The sequence below is a fragment of the Aspergillus eucalypticola genome (assembly GCF_003184535.1).
Source record: "Aspergillus eucalypticola CBS 122712 chromosome Unknown BO83scaffold_33, whole genome shotgun sequence".
NCBI classification, from domain to species: domain Eukaryota; kingdom Fungi; phylum Ascomycota; class Eurotiomycetes; order Eurotiales; family Aspergillaceae; genus Aspergillus; species Aspergillus eucalypticola.
Window position 1 is genome coordinate 23,035 of NW_020290307.1, and position 26,792 is coordinate 49,826.

Below are 26,792 nucleotides of genomic sequence, written 5' to 3' on the forward strand. Positions count from 1 at the left end.
TAGATTGTCATGAGGAGAAGCGCATGCGGGAACCGAGGCAGTTTCCCGACTGCCCGTCCGCGGCCGGTCAGTCGCTCTTATCGCCCCCCGGCTCCGGTTTCCTGCATCATCCGAGTTATCGACCTTCCTTCGCTTCCCCAGTCTTTCTCTTCTCCCTTAGTCTGGAGGTCGTCGTGCCCTTACCCCGACCCGGCTTTATTTCTATTGCCTACAAGTATGGCATCTTCTTTACTTCCCGTCGCCCTGCAGAATAAACTGCTGGGCTACAGCAGGGCCCCCAGCACTCAACTGGCGGCGGCACATCTGGACTTGTGAGTGGCCGAGCAGCTTTACATTATCCCCGCGTAACGGCGGACGATCGCTCGCTCGTCTGACGTTTGTTTTCCTGGAGCTATGTGCTAATTTGTTAATCACCGGGTGACTAGTCTTCGAAATATCGTTTTTGTCCTCTTTATCCTTCGCTACGTCCGCAAGACATTCTATTCATTGCGCGGTTATGGCATCTTCGGCAGCATCCGCAATGCCTACGCCGCCGTCCGTCTCTTCTTCTATTCCGTCTTTCTGCGATTCCCCGGCGTCCGCGGCCAGGTTGATAAGCAGGTTTCTACAGCTATTGAGAATCTCGAATCGAAACTCGTCGCGTCTGGGCCCGGTGTTAATCGGTATTTGAATCTTCCCAAGGAAGGATGGACCGCGGAACAGGTTCGCGCAGAGCTCGACAAGCTGGCGAATATGGAACATACACGCTGGGAGGATGGCCGTGTCAGTGGCGCTGTCTATCACGGTGGCCAGGACCTGTTGAAGCTGCAGGCAGAAGCGTTCGGACAATTTGGTGTTGCAAACCCCATCCATCCTGATGTGTTCCCTGGTGTTCGGAAGATGGAAGCCGAAGTCGTCGCTATGGTAATGACTTCCCGGGAAATTCACGAGTATGTGGCTTACTTGGATTAGGTTCTGGCGTTGTTCAATGCCCCGTCCGATGGCGCGGGTGTCACTACAAGTGGCGGTACGGAGTCGATCATCATGGCATGCTTGGGTGCGCGCCAGAAGGCTTTCCTCGAGCGTGGCGTAAAGGAACCGGAAATGTGGGTGGCTACTCCTATACATACCCTGCTTATCTACTGACACGCCCGTAGGATCATCCCCGATACTGCTCATGCTGCCTTCATCAAAGCCTGCAACTACTTCAAGATCAAGCTCCATCGTGTTCCCTGCCCGGCTCCCGAGTACAAGGTGGACATTCCCTCCGTGCGTCGCCTGATTAACTCGAACACTGTCTTGATTGTTGGCTCGGCACCCAACTTCCCTCATGGAATTGTTGATGACATCCCAGCTCTGTCTCGCCTCGCAACGTCTTACAAGATCCCTCTGCATGTTGACTGCTGCCTTGGTTCCTTTGTTGTTGCCTTTCTGAAGAAGGCAGGCTTTGCGTCACCCTATGAAGAGGAAGGTGGCTTTGATTTCCGCCTTCCCGGAGTGACTAGTATCAGTGTGGACACACACAAATACGGATTTGCACCCAAGGGTAACTCGGTGCTCTTGTATCGCAACAAGGCCTACCGCAGCTACCAATACTTCATCTACCCAGACTGGTCCGGTGGTGTTTATGCATCCCCATCTGTGGCGGGTTCCCGTCCTGGTGCCCTGATTGCCGGATGTTGGGCCAGTTTGATGAGTGTTGGCGAGTCTGGCTACATCAAGAGCTGCTTGGATATCATGGGCGCCGCCAAAAAGTTCGAATCCTCCATCAAAGAGCACTCAGTTCTGTCGAAGAGCTTGGACATCGTTGGAAAGCCCATGGTCAGCGTTGTTGCGTTCTACAGCAAAAATGATGCCGTTGATATTTATGATATTGCGGACAGTCTTTCTGCCAAGGGCTGGCATCTCAATGCGCTTCAATCGCCCCCGGCGATCCATGTCGCGTTCACCGTCCCCACGGCCGCTGCTGTGGATGCACTTACCACCGACTTGGTCGTGGCTGTGGAGGCGGAGTTGGCCAAGGCGGAAGAGAGAAAGCAGCAAGGCAAAGCGTATGTTGTTAAGCGTGGAGACACTGCAGCCCTGTACGGCGTGGCCGGCAGCATGCCGGACAAGAGTATTGTCAGCCGCCTGGCCGAGGGCTTCCTGGATACCCTGTACAAAGCTTAGATTGTTCAGAAAGGCCCGCACTGTCCATATGGGTTGAAAAGCGTATAAGTCTAGGAATTGCAAATAGCGGACAATTGGTGTTATGGTGCATAGGTTGGGTATTGCTTCGTCTGGAGAATTATTGTTACAAAACAGACGTTAAAACATGAAGTTTTAGGGTGATGTAGATCCCATTCCATATGACAATATGTGTAGTATAGTACAATGCATAATCGTTGCGCAAGATGAACCCGGACTGAGACACAGATCCGATCAAAGAAAAGCCGCTGGATGCATGCAATAGTTCACTTCCCTTCACCTCCACCTCTAAGTGGGAATTTCACCCGCTTGCTCAGTCCCATATAGTACACATCACTTTCCACCGACATGAGCAGGCATATCCAACAAATTCGACAATAAAATATGAAATCCCAGACTCCAATCCCATACCAATCAATCAATCAATCAATCAAAACGAACCATTCCGCAAAAAAGCCGAATCGAAAACACCAACAGTCCACCTCATTCCCAAGAGATGGATATCACTCAAGCCAGTCTATTCTCCTCAAACTCCACCCCCGAGGTCTTCTCAACATAGTATCCCGGATCGGGCTTGCGCTCCAAATGCACCTCTTGCTTCGTGAGTCGGCGGTCGACTTCCTGCACCTGCACCAATTCCTTGACTTTCATGATTTGACCCGCCACTGACGGCGACACGGGGTGGAAGACGGTAGCCATGCGCTTCTTCAGGCCGAGGGCTTTTAGGACGTCGTTGGTGCGGCGTGGGAGACCGATTGCTGAGCGCATAAGCGTGACGCGGAAGTAGCTGCTCATTTTGACGGTATGTGGGTTTGTTTGTTTGGTTCGGAGGTACTTGGTAGGGAGGATTCGGAGGATCGTAAGGTAAACGCTCAATGACGCTGTAGGTATGTAGGATGTGGGATTGTTCTCTGTGCTTGCGAATGCTGCTCGCTGAGATGCTTTTGCTGTTGATTCCGCAAATTTCCCGATGGCGGTAGCGTAGCTGGGCGGGGAGTCACGTGGTGGATGTGTTCTGCCGGTTGGCGGGTTGGCGGGCGGGAAATGTGGGTGGCATTTACTACTTAGTATGCTTGCTATGCTACTTACCTATTTGCTGTGTACCTTTGTAAGAGTTGTCATTTTAGAAGATTACTTGGCTCGGTGAGCCATTGGTGAGTTTGTCTCTTGTTTTCATGTTGGGAGGCTGTCATGCTAATGGTTTCTATGACATGCAGATATACCCCGGAGCGCTGCGCGTTTAGGAGGGGATAATTGCTGCTAGCTTATGGTCTAGCTGTTACTATAGCTAACCACCATCGGTCAGTTGATTGGACTATACTTGTTGGTGGTGTTATAATACTTGGTCGGCTTTGTATACATACTTGCGGTGATACGGACTTGTTGAACGACTATACCGTGAACTTCGAGACTGCGACAGCTACAAACCATGGCGCGAGACGACAACGGAACGGTGGCCATGCCCCGTCTAGAAGACATCCTCCGCCACCCCGAAGACCTCGACAAGATCATGGGTCTGAAAGCCGAATACTCGCGCAAGAAAGCGGCCGTTGATTCTCAGCTACGGGAAGGTCTGCGCGACCAACTGGAGACCGTGCAGCGCAGCATCAACGCCCTCACGGAAGGTCAGCGACAGGTCTCCAAGACGAAAGACGAGCTACAAGGAATTGACAAGCTATGCGCGGAGTCACAAACAAGTGTGGAGGATTTCTCGCAGATCGACAAGCTGGCCAAGGTGCAAAGGAACTTCGAGGCCACGTTGACGATGAAGAAGGGGCTGGAGGAGTTCAGTGAGAACCTGGCGGTGGTTGAGGATCTTCTGCGCGAGGATGATGAGGATTTGGAGAATCAGCCCAATTTGCTAAGGGCTCATATGCAGATTTCGAAGCTGCGCGATTTCAGAGACGAGGCTATGGATCAGATACGCAAGGCGCAAGATCCGAGTAGTGAGGAGACTCTGGCGGATTATTTTCAGGGATTGGATGGGGTGGTCGATTGGTTTGATGATCACCTTGGTACGGCGTGCATGAATTTGATCCCGCTGGTGCAGTCGGATAACCCTGGGATGGTGGTCCGGCTGGCGGTTGTGGTCATGAACGAGGAGAAGAATGATCAGACGGTGCGGGCGTTGCAGGAGGCGCAGAAGGATCACCAGGACCTCGCAGACCGGTTCAAATCAATGAATGTAGGACCGAAGACGGTTCGCGGATACAAGGAGAAGTTCCTTCAGGCCATCGAGTTCTACGCGCAGAACCAGTTCGAAGCCACCAAGGAGGACTTCCTGGCCGAGCCGGACAACCTCGACAAGAACTTCCGCTGGTTCTTCAACGACCTCTACACCGTGCAGCAAGGCATGCAGCCGCTGATGCCGAAGAAATGGAAGATCTACAAGACCTACACGGAGATCTACCACCGCATGATGCACGACTTCTTCATCGGGCTGATCAACGACCCCGAACTACCCGCCGACAACCTCCTCGCCATCATCCACTGGACGGAGAAATACTACAAGAAGATGCACAAGCTCGGATGGAAACAAGCCGACCTCAAGCCCAACATCCTGGACGACCGCGAACCCGAACTCATCCGCCAATGGCAAAACATCATCATCCGCGCCGTGGAAGACTGGACCAACCGCATCACCGAAACCGACCGCAAGGGACTCGTCGAACGCATCCCAGACTCCCTCGACACCAACCCAGAAGGCTGCTTCCGCACCAAAACCCTCCCAGACATGTGGCGCATGTTACACGAACAGATCATGGCCTCGGGCGCCTCCTCCCGCACCGACGTCGTCGAGGGCATTATCGACGCCATGTTCCGCGTCCTCAAAGCCCGCCAAGTGGCCTGGCAAACCCTCATCGACGAAGAATGCGCCAAATACAAGGCCCCCGGCGGCGACCTCCTCGACGGCCTCCAACTCCTCCAGGACTGGCTCGTCGCCGTCGCCAACGACCAAATCGCCTGCATTGACGACAACGAAGAAACCGGCCAGCTGGGCTACCTCAGCCGCTTCAAACGCGACTTCGAAACCATCGTCGACCCCAAGTACATGGCCTCCCGAGCCATCCCCGAACTTGACGCCCTGCGCGACGGCTACGTCGATCTCAGCACCCACTGTCTCACCCAATTCGTCGAACTCATCTTCGCCGTCGACTTCCGCACCACTATCCCCGACTTCTTCACCCAGAAATGGTACGGCGATTTCGCTGTCAAACGGATCACTTCGACCTTCGAAGACTACATGGCCGATTACTCCCCCGTCCTGCACCCCTCTCTTACGGATATCCTGGTCGAGGAACTCTCCGACGAGCTTCTCGTCAAATACCTCTCCTCTGTGCGCAATAAGGGCGTCAAGTTCCGTCACAATACTGATCCGTACACGGATAAGTTCAAGGATGATGTCCTTACGGTGTTTGCTTTCTTCCAGAATTATCCGGATTCGTTTGCCGGGACTATTAAGATGAAGTGGCGGTTGGTGGATTGGTTGGTTAGATTGTTGGATTCGGAGAAGGGACCTGCTCTCGTCGCTGTGTATGAGAACTTCAAGACCGAGTATTGGGATTTGCAGCTCTCGTGGGTTGAGGCTGTGCTGAGGACGAGGGATGATTTCGAGCGCAGTATGATTAGTGCTGTTAAGGCGAAGGCGGCCGAGTTGTCGGTTGAGAGGGGAATGGAGACGTTGATGAGTAAGGTGAGGTAGTTGGGGTTATTATTTTGGTGGTCGAGAGAGGTTGTGTGTCTTTCAGCGTGGTGTTTGGCGTTTCATCTACTTTTGTTACTTTTTACACATCATTCTGGTTGTAGACTGTGTATGTACATGCTGCTGCTGTTGCTGTCTGCTCTTAGCCAAACATGATATTCAAGATATCACGAACCGAATAGCAGACTCTTCTCCGCTACGACGCGATACTTCTCCCCCAATCGCGCATTCATGCCCTCGTCCTTACCATTCAGATCAGGCACGAGCTTCTTCGCTCCCATTTCGCAGATACATACCGATTCGATAGGGAAATCCCTCGCCCAGACGAAGGGCGTGCCTTTCCCTTTAGGAAGGCTACTCTCACCCTCTGAGCCTGAACCTGACCCAGAGCCCTCATTTTCAATGACCTCCATACTAGGAGCAGTCACAGTCCCAGTGCTCTCCACACTCTCCCCAGGAGGCGTATAATCGCGATACCTAGCAAGAATCTCCCTCGCATCGAACGTATACTGCCTCTTCCTCTTATCACCCCTGCCATCACCACCTCTACCTCCTCCTCTCCCACCATGACCACCACCTTTCCCCTTCGCGTAAATAGTATTCACAATGGTAGCATGCAGCAACAACGGCCGTACCTTGGGCTTAGACCCGACAGACGCAGGCACCATCTCCGCACTCTCCCCAGCAGCCAAATCCACCTGCCCCTGTTGCTGCTCCTCACCGCCACCTACATCCACTGCCACCTCCGCAGGCTTCTCCGCAGGCTTATCCCCCACCAAAAACCCCTCCTCGAGAAACCTGTCCCTCAGCCGGACACAAAACGGATACAGACGGTTTGTGGGATCCACGGGCGCGGCATGCAGAACGGTTGCTGCTTTTGCGCGGGGAATGGCGTGTAGGGATTCGAGGGATATGAGGAATGGAGAGACTGGTGCGGTTGGTTCTGATGGTAGTGTTTGTGGTGAGGAGGATTGGGTCTCGCGAAGCATGGCTTCTAGGTCGAGGGAGTGCAGGAAGCGGATTGCTTGGGAGAGGCGGTCCGGGGTAGGGAGGCTCATTACGCCGAGGGTGAGGTGGAGGGTGCCGACTGGGCGGTGGGCCGAGGGGGGGATGAGGGGTTGAGGTTGAGGTGCATGTTGGTGGTGTTGATGTCCATGTTCATGTTGGTGTTGAGGTTGGAAAGTTGGGACCGAGGCTTTGAATGTTGCGAGGGAGGATTCGAGTTGGGGGAGGGAGGTGGCGTTGATGAGGGGGAGACACAGGAAGTGGGTGAGTGGGGGGCGTTTTTCCTTTCTTTGATTGGGATGTGGTCGTGGGTTGGACATGATTTTGTAATTGTGGTTGTGGTGGTGGTGGTTATGGTATAGTCGAGGGAGGGAGAGGGGGAGGATGAACTGTAGATGGAAGTGATGCCGGGGTTGGAATTGTTGTAGTAGTATTGTATGGGTTGCGATGCAGGGTCTCAATGACCTGCAGGGGCGCATCGAGGAGATATATTCAGAGATAAGTCCGAATGAATCACACAAATCGGAGAGGGTAGTAAGCAATGGAGAGTGGATGTAAGAAGTAAGAAGGAATCTTGATGATGATGAAGCTGACCGACTAAAAGGTATAGCTCTCTCCACAGCCAATGACAGCCCGCTCCGCTCCGCACTCGATGATGTGATGCCATCACTTCTTCCTCTCTTGTTCTTGTTCTTCTTCTTCCTCTTTTCCCTTTCTTCTCCCACCACCACCACACCACTTTCAATCAAACCAGCACAATGAATCCAACCATCTACTCCCGTCTCCCCCGAGCAATTCTCTCCCCCGCCGCTGCAACTGTCGCCCGTCCCTCCCTCCGCGTCGGTGCCCGCTTCGCAACAGCAACACCATTCCAGCTCCAACCTCAACCCCAACCCCAGCTCCCCCGTCGGTGCTTCCACGCCACCTCAGCTCCCCGTAAAGGCATCTTTCCCGATTCTGCAGATCCTCCAGCTCCGCACCCTGAATCCAGCAATGTCGCCGGCGCAGCCACCCACGTTACCGAGCCTTCCCCGTTGACGGACGCGCAGTACCACGACCACGCGGAACACTACCTGGATGTGCTGCAGTATGAGATCGAGAAGGCCCAGGAGGAGGGATCGGATATCGAGGCTGAGTATAGTGTTCGTCCTTCCTCAGTTTCCCATGATACTCCCGAGTAACGTTACCGAAGAGAAGAAAACATTTCAACTAACAATGATGGATGATGAATTACAGGCCGGCGTCATGAACATCAGCGTCCCCGGTGTAGGCACCTACGTGCTGAACAAGCAACCCCCCAACAAGCAGATCTGGTTGAGCTCGCCGATTTCCGGCCCCAAGCGGTACGATTGGGTGGTGGAGGGTGATCAAATGCACGAGAAGCAGGAGTCCAGGCCGTTTGTTAACGGGCAGTGGATCTATCTCCGCGATGGGTCGAATCTCACGGATTTGTTGAACCATGAGTTGACTCTCAACTTGCCGAAGGATGTGTACAGTGAGGTTCTGGAGTAGGCTGCTGCTTCTGCTGCTGCTTCCTTTCTCCGCACCGGGAGGTGGTTGGCTTTGTCTACGGGTGGGTGGTTGAGAGATAGTGTAGGATATGGATTGATGTGTGCGAGTGACGGCTAGTTATCTAGTGTTGTAGTGCCTGGTAGTAGATAATACAGTTCGGCGCGGTACTCGTTGCGTAGAGTACTTGTGCGCAGGCAACATGGTATATATCCAAGTGGTATCTTAATCCAATCTTCCGTCGTTGGCTCATTCAACCTGCGCATCTATCGCAGATATAGATATCTTGCGTCGCATGCGCCCGTGTTATACTGGCGCGGCATCGGCTCTGCGCCTGCGCTCGCTCTTTAGTGCAGCAAGCTGCATATAGTATGTCGAGTGGCTGCTGCTGCTGCTGCTCAGGCCATGACATCACCCACCGATATCACCATCGAAAGACGTCCTCGTAGTCGACACACATCTTGCAGCGAACACTTTGTCGCAAAGCACACTCGTCGTTTGTTCGAGGTATATCGGAAAGCATTCGTCCGCGAGCAATCCAATCCATTCCAGCCCAATGTAGAGAATCCCAATATCAAATCAACTAAATCGGCTTAACCCTAAGCGATAAACCCCCAACATTTAAGCCTGAACAGCAACAGCCGCCGACCCATTCTTATCATCACCGTCCTTGGGAAGATCGGCCTAGACGCAAACCCCGCATCATCAGCATAACAGTTCCCAATTATACATAGCGAATTCTCAAGAAACAAGACGAAAAGGGGAAAGAAAGAAAGAGGGGGGAGTTACCGCATCAAAAATCACCCTGATCATCAAACTACAGCTGGGACAAACACCAATATCCTCGCCGTCACGGAGATCATCAATGGCGATTTCGAACCGGTCGCCACAGGGACACGGGTAGTGGTAGATCTGGAGAACCGGATCGAAGGTCATGTCTTCAATTTCGATCTCGTCGTAGATGGAGATGGAGTCGTCGGCCATTTTTCTTTCTTATCCCTTTTAGTTTATGGGGTTCTGGTTGGTTTTCTGAGGGGAATAGAAATAGAAAGTTGGGGTGGTGTGGTTCCTGAGTATAAGAATTAAAGTGGGCTACTATCGTTATCAGTGAGTGGATGGCAAAAAAGAAAACTTTTGGCGGGAGGGGTCAGGTGATTGCGGGGTTGGTGATTGGTCCGTTGTTTAGCTGTATACTACTTAAGTACTTAGTTGTACTAGTTAAGATATAAGGTAATGTTATTATATATTTATTGGTGTATGTTCGTGTCAGGGTATCTATCATAAAGTTAAAACTATACATTCAGTCGCTCGATCTCCATCCTCACATCCTCTACCTCCTGTATCAACGACCCATATTGTCGCGCAAGCTCCTTCATCGGTCCGCGCCCTGCTCTATCAATATTACTCTCGTAGTCCTTCAACTCCTCCAAAGCCGTAGCACGTCTTTCCTCCAGCCGTTCCCTCGTATTCTGAAGGTGCTGATAATACCGTTGCAGCGCATCCACGACCTCCGGCGTATGTATCGTCGCGAGTATATCCAGTTTCGTAAGACTGCGGTCATATCATATTAGCCCCATGTTCACCCACCCCATTCCAATGTAGACATACTTAAGCTTCCCCTCTATTCCCTGCGCCACCGCCAGCAAATGGTCCGCCTTCGCCTTCGCCGCCCGAGCCATCGCCCCATGTTTCGCTCTCTCTAAGAGCATCACCGTGCGCTCCAGCACGGCCGCCCGCGTCGCGAGCACCTCAGCCGCCGTCGCAGCCATCCGGGTCCGAGCTGTCGGGAGCTCCGTCAATTGTATCTGACGCAAAGCGCGAATCCGGTCCTCGAGCTGTGAGGCGAGCGGCACCTGCGCGACGGACCTAAGCATAGCCTGGCGATTGCGTGCGCGGGTTGTTCGGGGCGGTTCATTGGGTGTTGATGTAGATCCGGAGCCTGCGGAGTCGGATGATCCTGCGTTGGCTATTGTGCGGAGGTCGTTGAGTGTTGTGGAGAGGACATTAGATAGCGGAGTGGCTAGGAGAGGAAGATTGGAGTAGAAGTCGTCGATGTCGGGCGCGAGGAGTAATTGCGCGTCTGTGGCTGCATCGCGGGAGTCGTCGTCAAGCTGGAGCAACTCGGGGGAGGATTCGAGGTAGAGGGTTATGATGGCGATGGGGTCTCGGCACTTGAATGAATCAATCGTTAGCCTGATTCATCTCCCTTGAGTGGGTTGGTGTTGCTAACATCGTCGGGTACTCCGCTGTCCGGGTCGAATGCCAGCCGTCGCAAGGCTTGCTTCTTAATTTGCTTTTTCGCGTCTCGTATCCGGCAGGCTTTTACTTCCTAAATGGTATTCCAGGGTCAGAGAACCATTCAAAAATGGATGGCGCGACCTGGTGTTACGATCACGAGGTGAGACGCACTTCCACAACAGCCTGTCTAGCGGGTTGCGCATCCTGGGCGCGAGTGGAGCCATCGGGATTCAAGAGAGTCGTCGTCAGATGGGTATAAAGTCTCTTAAATTGAGGGTTGTTGTCAAGAATGACCGGATCGCATGGCGGGATCATGGTTTATGGCAGGGGCTGCGCGTAAAGCTGTCGCAGGTGGAAGTGCATCATCTACCAACAAGCGGCGAGCAATCGGGCGGCCACCGCCTCATCCCCGTGACCTGGCGATCTACAGTCCCTAACATGTCGATAGAGCATGGTCTACGCTCTACAAGAACCATAATGAATAAATATCATATCATAATACAAAGCTGAATTTTCGCTTCCATTTTCACATTCCTTTCGTAATCATACACGCACCTAGCCTTCCAGCATGCTTCTCTCCGCATCCGTCCCCATCCTCGTTACTGATGAACTCGACGTCCCTCAGCTCAAAGGAGATTCAACGCAACCTCATCAAAGGGATCATCCGGTTGCGCTGCTGGTCGTCAAACATCCTCCAAATCTCTCCCCAAATAGCACCCTATGTACAAGTGCACGGCTCAACACCGATCGCGCTGTCCTCCAACATGGAAAATAAAAAAGAAAATGAGATGAAAACACAATCGCTAGGAACAGAAGTAGAGTGATAGAAGATAAACAAAGCTCATTAGTGGGTGGAAGAAGAAGACCATGGCGTAACACGCAGTGGGAATTAACTACTGAAGTCATGAGGCACAGGCCCAGCAAACAGAAGAACAACATAGCTTGCCAGAGGCAGCAATCATTTACTCCTCCTCGCTCTCCTCCGAATCATCTTCAGAGTCGTCGCTGCTCTCGTTGGCTTCGACCGAGGGCATAGGGTCTGGAGAACGGCCTCCGCCACCACCTTGGAACCGAGACAAGTTGCTTTCGAGCATGTTGATCTGAGCTTCTTGCTCGTACTTGCTCATGGGCTTGTTCTTCTTCGGCTTCGGGGCGGCCGCGTTCGCCGCTGCCGCAGAGGCAGGATCCTCCTCTACCACATGCGGCGCGTTCTTCTTGACAAACCGAAGTAGCATAAGGAGAACGTCATTAGGAAGCTCATCAATGTCGAGCTCGATTTCAGCCTCTTGGGTACCCTGCAGAACGTGTTAGCCCTTGCATAGACAGTAAGATCACATTAAGCGAATAACTTACCTTGAGGGCAGGGACATTAGTCTGGATGATCTTGAGCGCCTCCTGCATCTTCTTGTCAGGAAGGCTACTGATCCCGTTGGAAATGATCTGCTTCTCGTGGTAGGTGACCCAGTGCTGTTTCTCCGGTTTGGCTGAAACCTTGGTGGTGCTCTTCTTGCTCTCCTTCTTAGCGAGCCCCATAGTGCTAGGCTTCTTACTCTCCTTCTTCGACGGCTTGGTCTTTCCGAGCTTTTTGCTTCCCGGCGGGGTCTTCTTTTTCTTCGTAATAGCTTCAATCTGGCGGGTCATCTCTTCCATCTGCTTCTGCAGCAGGCTGAGCTTCTCGGCATCGTAGTCGCTCTCTTCGGCGTCCTCCTCACTCTCTTCTTCGGAAGACTCTGCGCTGTGATGCTCGACATGCGGCTCATGCTGCTCCAGATAACGTGTCTTCTGAGCCCACTTCTTGTTGAATTCTTCCTCGAGCCGCTGGCCCGCCATGTAGGTCGGGTCGCCCGGAATGTTAAATTTGAAACAGTTCTTCAAGATGAGGCGCATATCTAGCTCGAACTCCTTGGCATTCTCATACTGGCCGGCCCTCAGTTTGCTCTGCACAGTAGAAAAATCCATGGGCTTCTTAATGATACTGTGATACGTAGGAATGTTGAGCGCAACAGGATCAACGGGGTGATAGAAAGGCATCGCGTATGTGTAGTGCTTCGGCTTGTGCAGCTCGTCCAGCACCTCCTGGCAGAATCTCAGCTCCCACTGGTACTTCTTCTTCTTCGGCTTCGTGGAGTACGGGAGATCGCGCTTCGGAGGGTGGATAGAACGCTTCGGACGCCCGTCGGCATTAGCAGAATCGCGGCGGATCAAAGGAAGGCCTTCCGGACCCAAAGCAAACGTCGTCGCCTGGGGAGAAGCGCCCGTGGCGCGTGCCGTGCTAGGACTCGGAGCGGGGCGGTGATCTCGACGGACTGCTGCCGAAGGCTTAGCAACAGACTTCTTCGGCTTCTTCTCCTCCACCTCATCAGCTCGAGGTAGATTGGCCATCTGCTTATCGAAGGTGATCTTGAGCTTCTGCCCCTCTTGAGCGACAAGGTGGTCGGGACCGTTGAATGTCAGCGCATTCTGCACCATAAGGTTGAAATCATCAATAACGGCCTGTGCAGTCCGATAATTGTTGTTTTTCAACTTCTTCTCAATGGTTCCAAGGTCCATGGGCCGTTTAATGAATTGCGGGTAATGGGGGACATTCAACTTTATGGGATCCACGGGCTCTCTGTAGAAGCGAGAATCGTGCATCCGCTTCAAGCTCTGGATGGACTTGGAGAGGAACTTGTGCTGAACCTTAGTCATGGTTGCTTCTCCATTTGTAGCCCGTTCCGAGCGCGCCTCACTAGGTGTAGGCAAATCAGGCACCTTGAAATCGGCTGACGCCGCACCTTCCCCTCCGATCTTGGTACGCTTGGCGGCAGGCTCGTCGCTAGGATCACGCTCGCGCTCCCTCGAAACCTTGGTCGGGGAGGCTGGAACATCCGGCGCGTCACGCATCTCTTGATCCACGCTCTGCAGTGGCGGCACCGACGGCGCCGTACTAGCAGCGTCGGTCTGCATTGCGCTCTCAGGCTTCGCATTCGAAGGATGGTGGGGCAGCTCGGTTTTCACAGCGGCAGAATCTTGTGATGGCCGGGCAGTACTCTCCACTTTAGCGTCGGACGGCGCATCAGTTGATGGCTTTGATGCATCCTGAAGCGCCTGTGTATCTTTAGACTCGGCGCCACTCGCACCGTCGCCACTAGCCTGTGCAGCCGCAGACGTCTTTTCACTAGCGGTTTCCTTCTTCTCCCCAGTCGCAGCGGAATCCACATTTGAAGGTTTGGCTTCTTCGGACGCGACGGCTGGTTGTGCGGAAGTTTCTGCGGTCGGTAAGGATGGACTCTTGGGCGGAGAGGCGGTCGCGGCTACGCCGTTTGTGTTGGAGGTAGACTCGGCAGTCGATCCGTTTGCCTTGGCAGGCTTGTTCTCCTCTGTCGGCTTCTCTGCACCGTTGACAGGCGCGTCTGATTTGGCGTTGGCTACAGCATCTTGGACTCTGCGAGGACATTAGTAAACAGACATCGTAGACACAAAACGCGAAAAGTAACGGAGCATACCCTGTGCGACCAGTATCAGCAGGCGAAACTCCATTGGGCGACGGCGGCAATTGAGGCTTCTCCTCTTTGATCGCAGAGGGAGCCTCGGGAGGCGGCGTCGCCATTTGAGGTCGCTGAATTTTCGATTATGTCCTCCGACGGGACCGGGGGTACAAAAGAATCTAACAGGCAGCGATTCTGGTCGCAGGAGCTGGTCACTGGAATCGGAAAGTTTAGGGAGCGGCAGTAACACAAATCAACTGAATAGGTACTCTCTCTGCGCTAACACAGACTAATGTATGGATTTTCGGTAATCGGCGAGCGACAACAGCTGATTAGATGACAGAAGACACACAAGGGCAGACGGGTGTCTTGCGCGGGCCACAGATGGTATGCGACGCCACGGAAGTTGCAAGAGATACAAGAAAGGATGGAAGATTAGCGCGGGCCGGAGGGGGGTGGAGAATGCGACAGGAAGGAGGAATATTTATATTGCCAAGAGGGCGGCGGGCGGAAGATAGCCTGCAGTCACGTGGTGCGGCAAGTACCGGTGACTAAGCGGGAGGCAAAAGGGTCGCCAGACCAAGATGGAAACAGACGGAATTCAATGAAAAGAAAGGGACTAGGGGGAAAGTTGCAGGTGAGAGAAGACGAGATAAGGAGAATGTCAGTTGGAGCTCAAATGCTCGTCAATCCACAATCTGCACGTGCCAAGCCGTGATTGCTGCCTAAGGCCAGAAACAGGTGTTGATGCCTGGAAGAACTGAAAGGGGGCTGTGGGAGAAGCGATGAGGAAGGTACAGTGAAGTAAAGTCCGTGTTGTCGGCAACGCGATGGAGTCGTTGCTAATAATATTAGAAGAAAAAGAAAGGGGAAAGGGGCGGGCCAAAAATAAAAAATGGAACCCAAATAAGCAGCTGCAGTAGCTGTGGCTGGGATCGAGCAAGCGCGCGACGCGAATGACGCGTGAATAGCGTGTTTATGAAGGAAGGAGAGATGGAGCGCAGTCCAGGGGCAGCCGAGGACACAAAGGGCGGTCGGGGGGCGGGCGTGAATGGCAGGGTAATAAGGAAAGCGTGACCGGCGCGCAGCAGCTCTCAGCTCAGCTCCAGAAACAGAGACTGAGAAAGTCGGAGGGGGTGCTAGAATCCTTAAGTACGAACGGTCGCGTTGCGCCCGTCCGTCCTCTGCCGCTAACTCCATCGGCCACGCTAGTCCCAATTATTCTAGTTCAAGCCATTCCGCAGCCGCTGATTGGTCCAGGGATGACGCGTTCTACGAGATACGAGTTGTTATTGGTTGTGACCAACCCTGGACGGTGGACCCAGGTTCCGGGTACCAAAAGTTCCCTTTGTCGGAAACATCGAAAACAACAAGAGAGGTGTGAGCAAAAAAAAAAAAAAAAAAGTCTTCAGGTGGTGGTGAAGACAACAACATGAGGTGAAAATGCAACCAGGCATTCCACACCTCCCAAACTTTGGGGGAATAACGATCGGCACAGAGCCCCCATCATCCCATATTATCGACGAGATGCATCGTGATGATACTGAAGGTGAGTCAGGTCAGATATGACATACCCAAAAATTTGTCAGGCATTCAAGCGGTATAAGAAGTGCATCATGTATCGGGGTGAAGCCTGTTGAGCTGGACGCCGAGCCAGGCTGTGGAGGTCACCAGACCTGATGAAACCCCAGGGTTAGGCCCTGAACCCTCCCTTGCATCGGATCCGGACTAGGCTGGGTATTGCCTGCTGATGTAACCAACCACTCCGGGCCAAAGCTCCGATTCCGATTCCGAACGACAACACCATTTCGCGAGCTGGCCCGCATACCGGTGAAAGGTATCACGTATAAGAGCTATAAAAGTGGCGGCTGCTGTGGCTGCGGCATTTCCAACTGGCGTTTGATGAGTTACCTTGCTGGCAATATTGCTGGGTTGACTGGATGACTCGTCTAGGCAGCCGTAGAGTAACGGTGGCGCCTGCTGCCACTCCCTGTTCTGTTGGTCTCGATCAGAAACTACCCCATGTGTGCTCCATTATCTCGGATATGTCTTGTCTCAGCCAGAGCCCCTAACTTTTTGTGGATCAAGACGTGGATACCTGCATAGGTAGCAAGATGTGAGTCATTCTTCGTATAGTTAACAAGGTCCAGTGCATCCGAGTGCCACACCCCTCTGAGAGGGATAAGCTAGATGGATCCATGGAAAGAGTCATCAAAGAATGAAATTATAGTTGCGAGTGTGATCATGTGAAAGAGAAATTGGTGCGAAAAGAAAAGCTTGACAAACCCATTGTCACCACCCAAAGAAGCTGTATGTGGAGCGAGGGAGTGTGGGAATCAGGAGAAACCTTGTAGCAGTGGTTAGTTGGCTGTAGAAGACGACGCGGGGTCAAGCATTCTGAATATTGCCCAGCGGGCCTCTGTGAATCGTATGGTGAACAGGACCATTATAGCAAATGGACCCGAAGCACTCTGCAGGGGACATTGATTCATGTGAAGTATGAGTAAAATGTGAGCAGAGGAGAACAAGTCAGTCAGACAGACAGACAGGTGAAGAGAATCGTCGCATTGGGAGACTAGAGAGGGCGCTGTTGGATCGACGTCGAAGGAAGAGGAGAGAGTTCTGTGCTCTTGGAGAGGAGAGAGCCGCTGTCTGCTTAGTTATTAGCACTATGTGCTGCAACCCGCGCGGAGGATTAGATAAGACGACCGGAGCGGAACTAAGGTTCACAGGCGACTAGACCGCAACGGGCCAAGCGCATCTCTACAGAACTTTTTTTTCCTCCTCCAGCATCAACGGCCCAGCGACGCCGACGGTTTGCAGCTCAACTGGCTTTCAGCACAAGAGGTTCTGTTCCTTATCCGCAGCGGATCTAGGATTCTTGTTACCTTTGCGTGCTTGCTTTGCGACACGTTCTCTTGCATCTGCTCCCATCCGCCTATACAGCGAGCCAGTTCAAAATGGGCAAGAAAGCGTCTCGCCCGCCCGCGACGAAAACTTCCTCCGCTGCGTCGCCCGCGGCATCCGGCCTCACATATACCGGGAATAAGTCTTCGATACTGAAGGCTTCGTTTGCCCCGTCGGAATACCAATTGGCGCTTTTTGCATCAGTCATCCAAGGCCTCGATGCTCAGCATCTCCGCATCCACGATACGAACACCGGACGGTTACAATGCGAGCATGTCTTGGGTCCTAAGGAGACGGTCACTTCCCTAGACTGGGGTTACTACTCCAGCACCAAGAAAGATCGCGATCAGCAGTCCAAGAAGAAGAGAAAGAGACCTTCCGACGTCAATGGCAACGGGTTCGACCAGGGAGACGTAGTTGTTGCCATTGGTACCAGTGCCTCCGAAATCCGCATGTACTCGCCCGTGGAGGACAAGATCGTCGGAACGCTTGCAAACGGACATGAGAAAGGTATCAGAGACTTCAAGTTTACCTCCAGCCGACCTGGACAGGAGGGTTGGAGTATCGGCGGTGATAATAAGCTTGTGCAGTGGGATCTGTTCACCGGGAAGACGACCAGGTAGCTCTTTCCCCAGCAACTTTGGTACAGCCCGGCCTTATACCTAACTGTTATCTAGGACAATCCATATTCCCAGCACATCGGCCCTCAGCACACTGGCGCGCCCGCTTCCCTCAAACCCACCTGTCATCTGCGCCTCTCAGACCCCGTACGTCGTTAGCGTAGAAAAAGATGAAGCCCCAGTCACCTTCGATGCGATGCGGAACCCGATCAAGAACATCATTCCTTCTTCTACGGATTCTGCCACTTCTGGACTCTTCCTCGCTGCCGATGGCGATCGTTACATCACTGTTTTTGATGTTGAGAAAAGAAAGCTTGCCCTGAACCTCGTGGCCGAAAATGGTGTATCATCGGTGTCTCTGTACACCGGTGCGGAACGGAAGGGCTCTACTCTGCCGGCAGAGAAGCAGGTCATCGCTGCAGTCACCGATGATGGCACCATCGAACTCTTCACTCGGCCATTCGTGCTGCCGAACGATCAGTCCACTGCTAAGGGCGCCGCTAGCCTCAAAGCCAGATCGAAGCAGGCTATCCGGAGAGCTGATTCTCAGATCAAGGTGACTGTGTCCGCAACATCCAATGCCCTGGTTTCCATGGTGGCCGCTTCGTTCGAAGGTCCGGACTTGGTTGTTGCTTGGGCCGAGGGCGGCGTGGTTCCGGTTTTCGAGCGGATCAAGTGGCTCAACGAAGAGACGGACGACTTGCTTTTCACAGGCACCAAGCATATCGCCAAGTCCAAGTCTGGTTCGGTTCTGGGATCGGTCACGACGAACGGAACGAGAGCCGCTAACGAGAACCAAGTCGACGAGTCCAAGGCAGTTGTGGAACAGGGAAATGTTATTGAAGACGATATCGAGATGCAAGATTCTAAGGATGCTGCTTCTGTAGCTGGCAGCGACGAGGAGTCGGACGACGAGGAGGCGGAACCCAAGCAAAAGAACGATTCCAAGCAGTTGCAGAAGAAGTCTGACGCGGACAGCGATGTCGAGATGGGCAATGCCCAGGAATCTGGCTCGGAGGAAGAGGATGAAGACGAGACAGGCGAGCCTTCTTTCGGAGAGCTCATGCGCGCTAACCAGGAGGTCGACGTGGAGGCTGAGCTTGAGGACGACGTTCATATGGGATCGCTTGTTCCAGGCAAGCCCAGCGCCGCCGTGCAGCAGATTCCCACGGGAGTGTCCCTTTCCACCGTTCTCACTCAGTCCCTCAAAACCAACGACAACGCCATGCTCGAGTCCTGCTTCCACACTGGCGAACTTTCCATCATCCGCACCACTATTCAGCGTCTCGATTCCTCTCTCGCAGCGACCCTACTTCAGAAACTCGCAGAGCGCCTCTCCACTCGGCCGGGTCGCTATGGCCACTTACTCGTGTGGGTGCAATGGACTTGTGTCGCCCACGGCGGAGCTCTCGCCGGCAAGCCCGACCTTCTGAAGCGGATGTCCAACCTCTTCAAGGTCATGGAGCAGCGCTCCTCCAGCCTTCCTTCTCTGCTTCTACTCAAGGGCAAGCTGGACATGTTGGACGCACAGCTTGGCCTGCGTCGGTCGATCCGTAGCGGTGAAGAGGCCATGGAGAGCGAAGATGAAGAAAACATTATCTACGTGGAGGGTCAGGAAGAGGACTATGACGAGGACAGCGACGTCGACGCCAAGAACATGGTCACCCCGCGGAAGTCGATACGCGACCAGGCCTTCGACGAAGAGGAGTCTATGATGAACGGCGTCCAGACCGGCGACGAGTCGGAGGACGAGGAAGACGAGGGCAGCGAAGAGGAAGAAGAAGAGGACGAGAACATCCTTGACGTGGAGGCGGAAGAGTCCGCCGGATCTTCTGATGCCGAGGAGTCCCTAGAGGAAGATGAAGACGAGGACGACGAGGACGCAGAGAGTGTCGGGTCGATGGTAGACTTCATTGCGGACACGGAAGACGAGTCGGAGGACGAGCAAACACTGTCGACCTCGAAGCCACCACCGTCCAAGAAGGCCCGATTGAGCGGCGGAGGCCGAGGAAAGGGGAAGAACAAGGGCAGAAAATAGATGCAATCGTCGATTGATTGATTGATGAGAACCCGAATTCTTCGACCTCCCCTGTAGATCTTATACCCTGTTCATCAGCACTGTGTGTCCCCGGATGATGGTCTTGATTTATACTACTATTTCTTTTTACCACAACCACAACCACTACCACTACCACTACTATCCTCCCACCAAAAGTCAGAGAAAGGACAAGGAACAAGGCCCAAAGGATTTTTTAAATTTTGTCTACGTTTTGTTTGGTTATATCTATCTTATCATCTTCTTGTTTCATTATAACATGCATCATTGCTAGACTTTGGAAGGGGAGGGGCCAAGGAGCGGAGTACTATGAATATATATTATGATTCATTTGATTCCACTGGTCTAGTACAGTACTAACTGCGAGTAGTAGCAAACAATATATAACCTCGATTACATATACTATTATTACCCATATACCGCCATCATAGGTGTCCAGGAGGGTGCGAAAGACATTTGACAATTTCATGGCGTTAGTACCTAGTACGGATCTATATAGTTACCGAGATACTAGTAACAACTATATACAACAACACAAGCCACCACCCCATCTCCACAACAATCATCCTAGTACCCAATCAAGCACATATAAACATATCATAGTACCATCTTTTGATAGTATCTACCCACTACCATCATCGTACTAAACCCTCAACAAAACAAAACAAAAAGAAAATCACAACAACTCCCCCTCCCCACAAGCCCCCGAATGCAAAACCCTATGCCCAGGGATCTCCTTCAACGCGATCTCCAACACCACAGTACTCTCCTCCGTCGGATAAGTCGTGTAATGCCCCAAAGCACTAACTTCCGCAGTATCCAGGGCTAAAATCGCCCCGTTCTTACCCCCGACTATCCACGCATCGTCTGTTGAGTTCGGGAGAGTGATGTGCGCCACGCCGGAGAGGAAGATGACCCATCTATTGATTTTATTATTATTATTATTCATTCATTCATTAGCAAATATTATATACATAGGATGGACATTTATGTATGTATGTATGTATGTATTTGCATATTTATTTCTAGGGAATTATATTTGGGAAAGAGAGGGACATGGGGTAGGCATACTGGTTCGTGGGCGCATTATGGCGGCCGCCATCATATTCACCGGGGATGAGGAGATTAGTTGCGTTGTTGGTGACGGAGCCGAGATTGAGCATGGCGGTGCCGGAGACACCGGCTTGGGCGGAGGTGGAGTAGCCTGGGTCGAGGGCCCAGCATTCGAGGACGGATTGGTTGTTGTGTGCGGTGAGGGTGGTGATGTTGAGGGTGCTGGGGAAGGTGTTGGTGGTTGATGCTGCGAGGGCGGTGGTGGTGGATGCAGCAGCAGCCAGGAAGGTGGTTAGGAGGGTGTGTAGGAGAGGCATGGTGGATGATGTTTTATGGCTTATGGTTTATTGGATGGGATATGGTTGTTGATGGGGTAATCAATTGGTTTTATATGCAGAAGTACTGGGTAAAATAGTTATTTTGGGAGGGAGAAATGGTAGGTATGCTGGGAAGGGAGCAGAGCGCATTATTTATTGCTCAATAACTATCTGCAGCCCTCTAACCGAGACGAGAGTTCAGCTCTTCGGATGTGGAAACTTCTTCAGCTTTGAGCACGATCTGGCGATCGAAGCTTGAGTCAACTAAAGAGGCGCTATTGGATGCACGAACCCCGAATCAAGAATGATCTGCGCACCGGTCCAGTTTTCTAGGTTCACTCGACCAGTGACGGTCTATTGCCGCGATCCTAACAATGCATCTTAGTATCTAGGTACACCTGCCCCCCTTGGGCAATAGTGATAGCCAAATCCTTTCTAATCAATGATCATAATGATATATGCAAGCCTGTAATGTTCACTAACGGATGATTTCGTCCCCAAGAATCTCCAGTCCTTCGAGCCCCTCGAGAATACCACTGCCTCCGAGAGGTCCGGCCACAACTGCCGCGCCTCGCTTGGGTCCGCTCCATACTTCATGAAATTTGACACTTTGGTCGCTGGAAGCCACGATGATACAGCCTTCTTGCACCGTGCGCGAACACCAGAGACCCCCCTCTTTGGCGCGAGGTCGTACAACTTCCCGAACCGTGGTCCGTCGGCTGGGCTCACTCCGACTTGGTCCAGCTAGCCGGTCGTGCATCACCATCGATGTAGAGGAACGGCTTTCCTGATCCGGTCCGTGGTCTTCACAGTTGCGAGGACGGCCGGGATAACTCACAGCGCAGAGTGCACGCCCACAATCAATCATGTCGCTTTCAGGGCTGTCCCAGCTACTTCCATGCGGCCCCCAAGGTATCGCGGCGATCTGCTCACAGCTCGGCCAGGCGAACACTGCGATGCGGAACGGATGCTCGGGCTGTGCGAATCCGAATGTAGCAACAATCTCCCGTCGGGTACGACTCCAAATCAAGCTGGTCACCTGGGCATACACGTTGATCGTGGCCAGACAGGCGCCCGTCGGGGCATGGTAGAAATGAATGGCTCGGTCGTTTGACCCGCCCCCAGTAGCCAAAAGAGACGGTTGCCAGGGGGCAAACGCGATAGCCTTGACTGCGGCGCCATGCACCAGCCGATGTCTTTGGCGGTTGGACGGCACCAGGACGGTTCGATCACCGCCGGAAATCAACGACCCAGTATGATTGAGGAGGGAAGAGTACAGTGGCTTTGCGCTGGAAAAGGCCCAGGGCGGAAGTAGGTGACTAATAAGACTGCGCCTTCGAAAAAGCCGCTTGCTAGCACTCGCAGCAAAGCAAGTAAACGTGCCTGTACACTCTGTGCCTTCCGACTGACGCGACTGATGTGGTGTGCGACCCTGAGACGAAGGCTTGTGCTCCCGTGGAGGAAGAATATCATGGAGGTCGAAGAGCAAGCAGCAGTTGTCATTCCCTCCCGTCGCAAGATAGGACCCTTCCGGGGACCAAGTGATGCCGCAGATCTGCTGCGTGTGCGCCGTAATCTTGGCAATCAGAGTCATGGATCCATTGAAGTCATATTCATCCCATTCTTCACTATCAGGCCATTCTACAGAGTAGTACCAGATGTTCCCAAGATCATCACCTACAGCGAGTTCCTCAACATCGACTTCAAGGTGACGGAGTCTCTCGGATAACCTTCGGGATTTTGTTGCCCGAAATGCCAGACAAGTTATAGAATCTGGGTGACTTATCTCGAACCGGACATCAGAATCGAATGTACTCCAAAGAGATAACATACCCGACTGTCTCCCAACGGCTAAAATGCTTTTTCCACCGTTCTCAGAGGAGAACGCAAGTGATGTCACATAATTTGAGGGGTGTTGATCACTGAGTGGCGGATGCTGCACACCCAGATGCTCAGACCATAGGTAGACTCGATGGCCGAGGCCGACAGCCAGTATGCCGGACGTGGATGAGTATGCTAATGTCGAACAATAAAAATCGTCTCGGAGTAGAGGAGCATCCAGGATGCGAAAAGGGCGGTTCGGGACCACCCTTTCACCCTCCTTTGCAACCGTCCCTATAAGTTAAGTCCGAAAGTTAGTTGGCGTATACTGCTAGCCAATATGATGATGAAGGCATGAAAGGAGAATGCTGCTAGACGGCGGCCTTACTGAATAAACGATGGATTATGTGGTAAAGACATGCTATCATAGATTTTCTGGGTTGAAGGCAAAGAACCTCTTACATGCATATCAAAGAAATGGATGATCACAATTGCCACAGTCATGTTTTATAACCAAAAGCAGTCACTTACACTGGTACTTCTCTGCCCGCCTCCAGGCATTATCTTTCCAAAGAAACGGAGAATATTTCTCAAAGTCTGGCGATGACGGGCTAGGTAAGGACTCAAGCAAAGGCCAAGGCTTGCAGTTCTTCAGGAGTCTCCTTGCTGGGTCAATACCCAAGGCAAGAGCCACTCTGGACTTATGTTTCTCACGCTCCTCTGTCGACGCAACATGGGGCAGGAATCTGGCAGCAAACATCGGGGCAGTCGTTCCACTGGCAATCTGCCCACCCGAGCCATTAGGAGTCGCCATAGATCGTCGACCTAGTGCAGCTGATGTTCCTCCCACGTTCCAGACAGCCCCATTGCTGACTTGTCTAGAAAAGTCCCTGGAACCACGGGCGAAGTCATTACTCGGAACGGCCGGGTCAATGACGAGATGAGGGCCATAGTGAGTACTGCAAATACGGTCAGACGGTATCCTTGGTGTGCTGATAGGTCTTCCAGAGCGAGTTGGCAGGAAAGGGTCCTCTTTTGGTAAACGCTGTCGTAGAAGCCTCTCCTCCGGAGAAAGTTCTCGGGCGCTCTTCCCTACCCGGAAGGGTGTTGATGGAGTAATGCTATTCTCTCTTCTGGGAATGAACCTATCTGGCAGCGTGGGGCCTTTCCGGTCAATTTCAAGCGTGTCAAGAGCGATAGGCTTCCTGATTTTATTGTGGCCTTTCCTGACTGGCCCTGGAGACCTGAGGCTGCGGTGTTTCTTTGTCGAAGTGTGAGTAACATCACTGCGAGATTCAAAACTTCTAGCTACCCTGCGCGGAGACTGGGAGCGTTCCTCAATAGACTTGCTCTTGCCCTTTGACTTTCTTGTTAAAGGAGTGTTTAAGTTAAGTTTAGAATGAGTGATAGGCGCTAGCTGCGGCGGAGTGTGAGCATTAAGAGAAGTGGATGTCACGTCGTTGCGTTTCCGGGCCGTTGAATCAAAGGGTTGCGGCTCTGGGAAAACATCCTTCTCATCTGTTAAGATAGAGCTTCCCCTTGAGTGGATTGTAGAATGATTCATTGCCCTACTGGATCCCGGACCCAGTTACAACTCGGTATCTCGATGCTCAAAGGCGTTATGTGTATGCCAGAATAAAAGTTGGGTGTGTTGTGGAAAGAATGAACGAATGAAGAGACCTTATCGACAGACTGCCATGCTGTACAAATATAGCTATAGCCGATGGCATGGCAGATAAATCCCTAAAAACAAGATATCAAAGGATTGTGTGATGGACAACCTCGTGAAGACCGGTCGATGTATACAGAACACGTGACTGGAACTGGATCAGGAAGGTGGCTGCGGCATCGCCCATTCAGGCAACCGCATCGACTCCTTCAGGTATTCTTATCGATAAAGTGCGGCCTTCTCTCCTGACTCTGCCAGTTCCGCCCACTATACATTGTCCACTGTCCACCTCATTACGCGCGCATAATTAGAGAGAGCATCCTTCGGCATGGCAGCTGTAATGACACCTTTCCCAAATACACCACACACCCTTCGCTAACCGCCGGGCAGCATGGTATTCCCCGCTACTCGCTCCAAGGCGAGCAGACCGAAGAAGGTCGGCAGAAAGAGCTTCAGAAAATCGAGAAATACCGCCAACTTGATCAGTCGGTCCGCGAGAAGGTAGACCACATGCAAGAAGCAAGCTATCACCAGCGCTAGCTGATAGGGATTGAATAGATTGCGGAACAACAATATACGCCAGAGACTCTAGAGAAAATAGCCGAACTACTGACCAGCAACCCGGAGTACTATACCGTTTGGAACTATCGGCGCCAGGTGTTGCGCAATGAATTTTCACGAGCAGCTTCAGCCGACTCAAACGAAGCAACTGCTGAGCAGATTGCGACACTAATCAAGAATGACCTACTATTCACGGTCCCCCTCCTACGTAGCTTTCCCAAATGCTACTGGATATGGAACTACCGTACTTGGCTGTTGGATGAAGCCAAGCGTCTGCTTCCAGTACCTGCTGCGCAAAAATTCTGGCAGGAGGAACTGGGGCTGGTAGGGAAGATGCTTACTCTCGACAGCAGAAACTTCCACGGTTGGGGTTACAGACGCTTTGTCGTAGAGACGCTGCGAGAGCTCAAATCGGAGGAGCAGGAAGGTCAACAGATGACGCAGACAGAGTACGAATATGCTAAGAAGATGATTGGGGCGAACCTCTCTAACTTCTCGGCCTGGCATTATCGTACAAAACTCATCCAGCGCATGTTGAACGAGAAATCCGCTAGCGACGCGGAGCGAAAAGCGATGCTTGACAATGGTACGTCATCCCCTTTGTCATTTGCGTGGCCTGGAGACAGCGTACAAGTATGTGTGTTGACATATCATACTGGGAAGAATTGGACTTGATCCATCGTGCCTTGTGTGACCCGTATGATCAGTCATTATGGTTCTATCATCAGAACCTAATGTGCGTCTTTGATCCATCTGTGGCGGATCAGACGCTGGCACCGCACTTAAGTGATGCCGAACGCCTTGATTATCTCCGACAGGAAATTGACGAGATTCAAGATATGTTGGATGGGGCCGAGGATTGCAAGTATATTTACCAAGCATTGATTGATTGTACGATGTTGATGTGGAAGGTGGAGGGAAGTGCGCCCAGTGGAGAGAGGAAAAAGAAGGTGCAGGATTGGCTGTCGGAATTGAAGAAGCTGGACCCGCTGCGACTCCAACGGTGGCTGGATTTTGAACACTCCCTCAGCCGCTGAGCCGGTCATGGTCATGGTCAGGTCATCCCTTGCCGATGCGATATGTATAGTAATCTATAGACGCCATCTGCGGGGGGAATAATTTTTTTGCTTTGTTGACAAGAAGATTTTCCGATCTTTAACTTACTTTTCCTTGCTTTTTTTTTTTCTCCCCCTCTTGTGCAATGATGGGAGGGGGCGGACCTAGGCCAGGAAGAAAGATGATGGGCAGCAGCTGCAGCACTTGCTCCATAGTGGGACCAACCACCGCGATGGATTTTTGTTGGTGAGTTTCAGAATAACAAGTGTCCACGGGAATGCTCAATGCTGGTCTCCCTCAGGCGGGAGAATGGGCACTTAATGCAGCCCCGGAATCATTTTAGTGGTTCACCTGGCAGGAACCCGCGCATTTGCCTGTTGATAAATCCCGACCACAGAATTGATGCGAGTACAGACGTAAGTACAGTAGTGTAGTCCAAGTAACCTGTCGAACCGCCAGCCATCCCGTCTTTATTCTCTTCCAACCGAGCATGGCTGTGAAGGTATTTTTCTTGCATAAGGAACAGCCTCTCTCTCCTACTCTCCTCTCTCTCTCTCTCTCTCCTTTCCCCCTTTTTCCCCAGCACTAGCTTCAACACTGCTGGCTTGATACGTCCTTATTGCCGGCTGGCTAAGGGACTAAGT

The 26,792-nt window shown here is 52.4% G+C and overlaps 13 protein-coding genes across 13 annotated transcripts; 6 read left to right on the forward strand and 7 right to left on the reverse strand.

The window, feature by feature from the left end:
* Positions 1-122: 122 nt before the first annotated feature.
* BO83DRAFT_382205 (sphinganine-1-phosphate aldolase DPL1) lies at positions 123-2,312 on the forward strand. Its single transcript, XM_025532178.1, has 4 exons — positions 123-311; positions 426-903; positions 952-1,085; positions 1,137-2,312. The coding sequence occupies exons 1-4, from the start codon at positions 217-219 to the stop codon at positions 2,146-2,148; spliced, it is 1,719 nt and encodes a 572-aa protein (XP_025383503.1). The 5' UTR covers positions 123-216; the 3' UTR covers positions 2,149-2,312.
* Positions 2,313-3,102, reverse strand: BO83DRAFT_382206 (mitochondrial 54S ribosomal protein uL30m). Its single transcript, XM_025532179.1, has one exon. The coding sequence runs from the start codon at positions 2,959-2,961 to the stop codon at positions 2,674-2,676; it is 288 nt and encodes a 95-aa protein (XP_025383504.1). The 5' UTR covers positions 2,962-3,102; the 3' UTR covers positions 2,313-2,673.
* A 167-nt stretch (positions 3,103-3,269) lies between these two features.
* Positions 3,270-5,989, forward strand: BO83DRAFT_369830 (SNARE-binding exocyst subunit SEC6). Its single transcript, XM_025529875.1, has 2 exons — positions 3,270-3,320; positions 3,384-5,989. The coding sequence occupies exon 2, from the start codon at positions 3,596-3,598 to the stop codon at positions 5,867-5,869; it is 2,274 nt and encodes a 757-aa protein (XP_025383505.1). The 5' UTR covers positions 3,270-3,320; positions 3,384-3,595; the 3' UTR covers positions 5,870-5,989.
* Positions 5,890-7,409, reverse strand: BO83DRAFT_382208 (uncharacterized protein). Its single transcript, XM_025532180.1, has one exon. It carries the CDS (start codon positions 7,192-7,194, stop codon positions 6,037-6,039), a length of 1,158 nt encoding a protein of 385 aa, XP_025383506.1. The 5' UTR covers positions 7,195-7,409; the 3' UTR covers positions 5,890-6,036.
* Positions 7,410-7,632: 223 nt separating this feature from the next.
* Positions 7,633-8,623, forward strand: BO83DRAFT_369834 (frataxin family protein; the record flags this gene model as incomplete). The annotated part of the gene is made up of 2 exons (XM_025529876.1): positions 7,633-8,016; positions 8,111-8,623. 2 exons carry the CDS (start codon positions 7,633-7,635, stop codon positions 8,384-8,386), a joined length of 660 nt encoding a protein of 219 aa, XP_025383507.1. The 3' UTR covers positions 8,387-8,623.
* A 381-nt stretch (positions 8,624-9,004) lies between these two features.
* dph3 (CSL family zinc fnger-containing protein) lies at positions 9,005-9,367 on the reverse strand (the record flags this gene model as incomplete). The annotated part of the gene is made up of 2 exons (XM_025535572.1): positions 9,005-9,067; positions 9,173-9,367. The coding sequence occupies 2 exons, from the start codon at positions 9,365-9,367 to the stop codon at positions 9,005-9,007; spliced, it is 258 nt and encodes an 85-aa protein (XP_025383508.1).
* Positions 9,368-9,642: 275 nt separating this feature from the next.
* On the reverse strand, positions 9,643-10,960 carry BO83DRAFT_346910 (uncharacterized protein). The gene is made up of 4 exons (XM_025528796.1): positions 10,793-10,960; positions 10,614-10,712; positions 9,992-10,554; positions 9,643-9,934 (listed from the first exon to the last, which is right to left on the reverse strand). The coding sequence occupies exons 1-4, from the start codon at positions 10,934-10,936 to the stop codon at positions 9,676-9,678; spliced, it is 1,065 nt and encodes a 354-aa protein (XP_025383509.1). The 5' UTR covers positions 10,937-10,960; the 3' UTR covers positions 9,643-9,675.
* Positions 10,961-13,672: 2,712 nt separating this feature from the next.
* On the reverse strand, positions 13,673-14,317 carry BO83DRAFT_147516 (putative transcription regulator BDF1). Its single transcript, XM_025526215.1, has one exon. The coding sequence runs from the start codon at positions 14,208-14,210 to the stop codon at positions 13,779-13,781; it is 432 nt and encodes a 143-aa protein (XP_025383510.1). The 5' UTR covers positions 14,211-14,317; the 3' UTR covers positions 13,673-13,778.
* Positions 14,318-14,424: 107 nt separating this feature from the next.
* BO83DRAFT_402737 (uncharacterized protein) lies at positions 14,425-15,768 on the forward strand (the record flags this gene model as incomplete). Its single annotated transcript, XM_025533557.1, has 7 exons — positions 14,425-14,475; positions 14,588-14,792; positions 14,819-14,861; positions 15,073-15,121; positions 15,161-15,466; positions 15,526-15,641; positions 15,699-15,768. The coding sequence occupies 7 exons, from the start codon at positions 14,425-14,427 to the stop codon at positions 15,766-15,768; spliced, it is 840 nt and encodes a 279-aa protein (XP_025383511.1).
* Positions 15,769-16,897: 1,129 nt separating this feature from the next.
* BO83DRAFT_369843 (WD40 repeat and Utp12 domain-containing protein) lies at positions 16,898-19,974 on the forward strand. The gene is made up of 2 exons (XM_025529877.1): positions 16,898-17,614; positions 17,673-19,974. Exons 1-2 carry the CDS (start codon positions 17,049-17,051, stop codon positions 19,651-19,653), a joined length of 2,547 nt encoding a protein of 848 aa, XP_025383512.1. The 5' UTR covers positions 16,898-17,048; the 3' UTR covers positions 19,654-19,974.
* Positions 19,975-20,347: 373 nt separating this feature from the next.
* On the reverse strand, positions 20,348-21,137 carry BO83DRAFT_369845 (uncharacterized protein; the record flags this gene model as incomplete). The annotated part of the gene is made up of 2 exons (XM_025529878.1): positions 20,743-21,137; positions 20,348-20,591 (listed from the first exon to the last, which is right to left on the reverse strand). Exons 1-2 carry the CDS (start codon positions 21,039-21,041, stop codon positions 20,348-20,350), a joined length of 543 nt encoding a protein of 180 aa, XP_025383513.1. The 5' UTR covers positions 21,042-21,137.
* A 382-nt stretch (positions 21,138-21,519) lies between these two features.
* On the reverse strand, positions 21,520-24,549 carry BO83DRAFT_441019 (WD40 repeat domain-containing protein; the record flags this gene model as incomplete). The annotated part of the gene is made up of 2 exons (XM_025536305.1): positions 23,394-24,549; positions 21,520-23,156 (listed from the first exon to the last, which is right to left on the reverse strand). The coding sequence occupies exons 1-2, from the start codon at positions 24,424-24,426 to the stop codon at positions 21,520-21,522; spliced, it is 2,670 nt and encodes an 889-aa protein (XP_025383514.1). The 5' UTR covers positions 24,427-24,549.
* A 198-nt stretch (positions 24,550-24,747) lies between these two features.
* On the forward strand, positions 24,748-26,231 carry BO83DRAFT_382213 (Rab geranylgeranyltransferase BET4). Its single transcript, XM_025532181.1, has 4 exons — positions 24,748-24,868; positions 24,922-25,032; positions 25,090-25,678; positions 25,756-26,231. The coding sequence occupies exons 1-4, from the start codon at positions 24,860-24,862 to the stop codon at positions 26,127-26,129; spliced, it is 1,083 nt and encodes a 360-aa protein (XP_025383515.1). The 5' UTR covers positions 24,748-24,859; the 3' UTR covers positions 26,130-26,231.
* Positions 26,232-26,792: the final 561 nt, after the last annotated feature.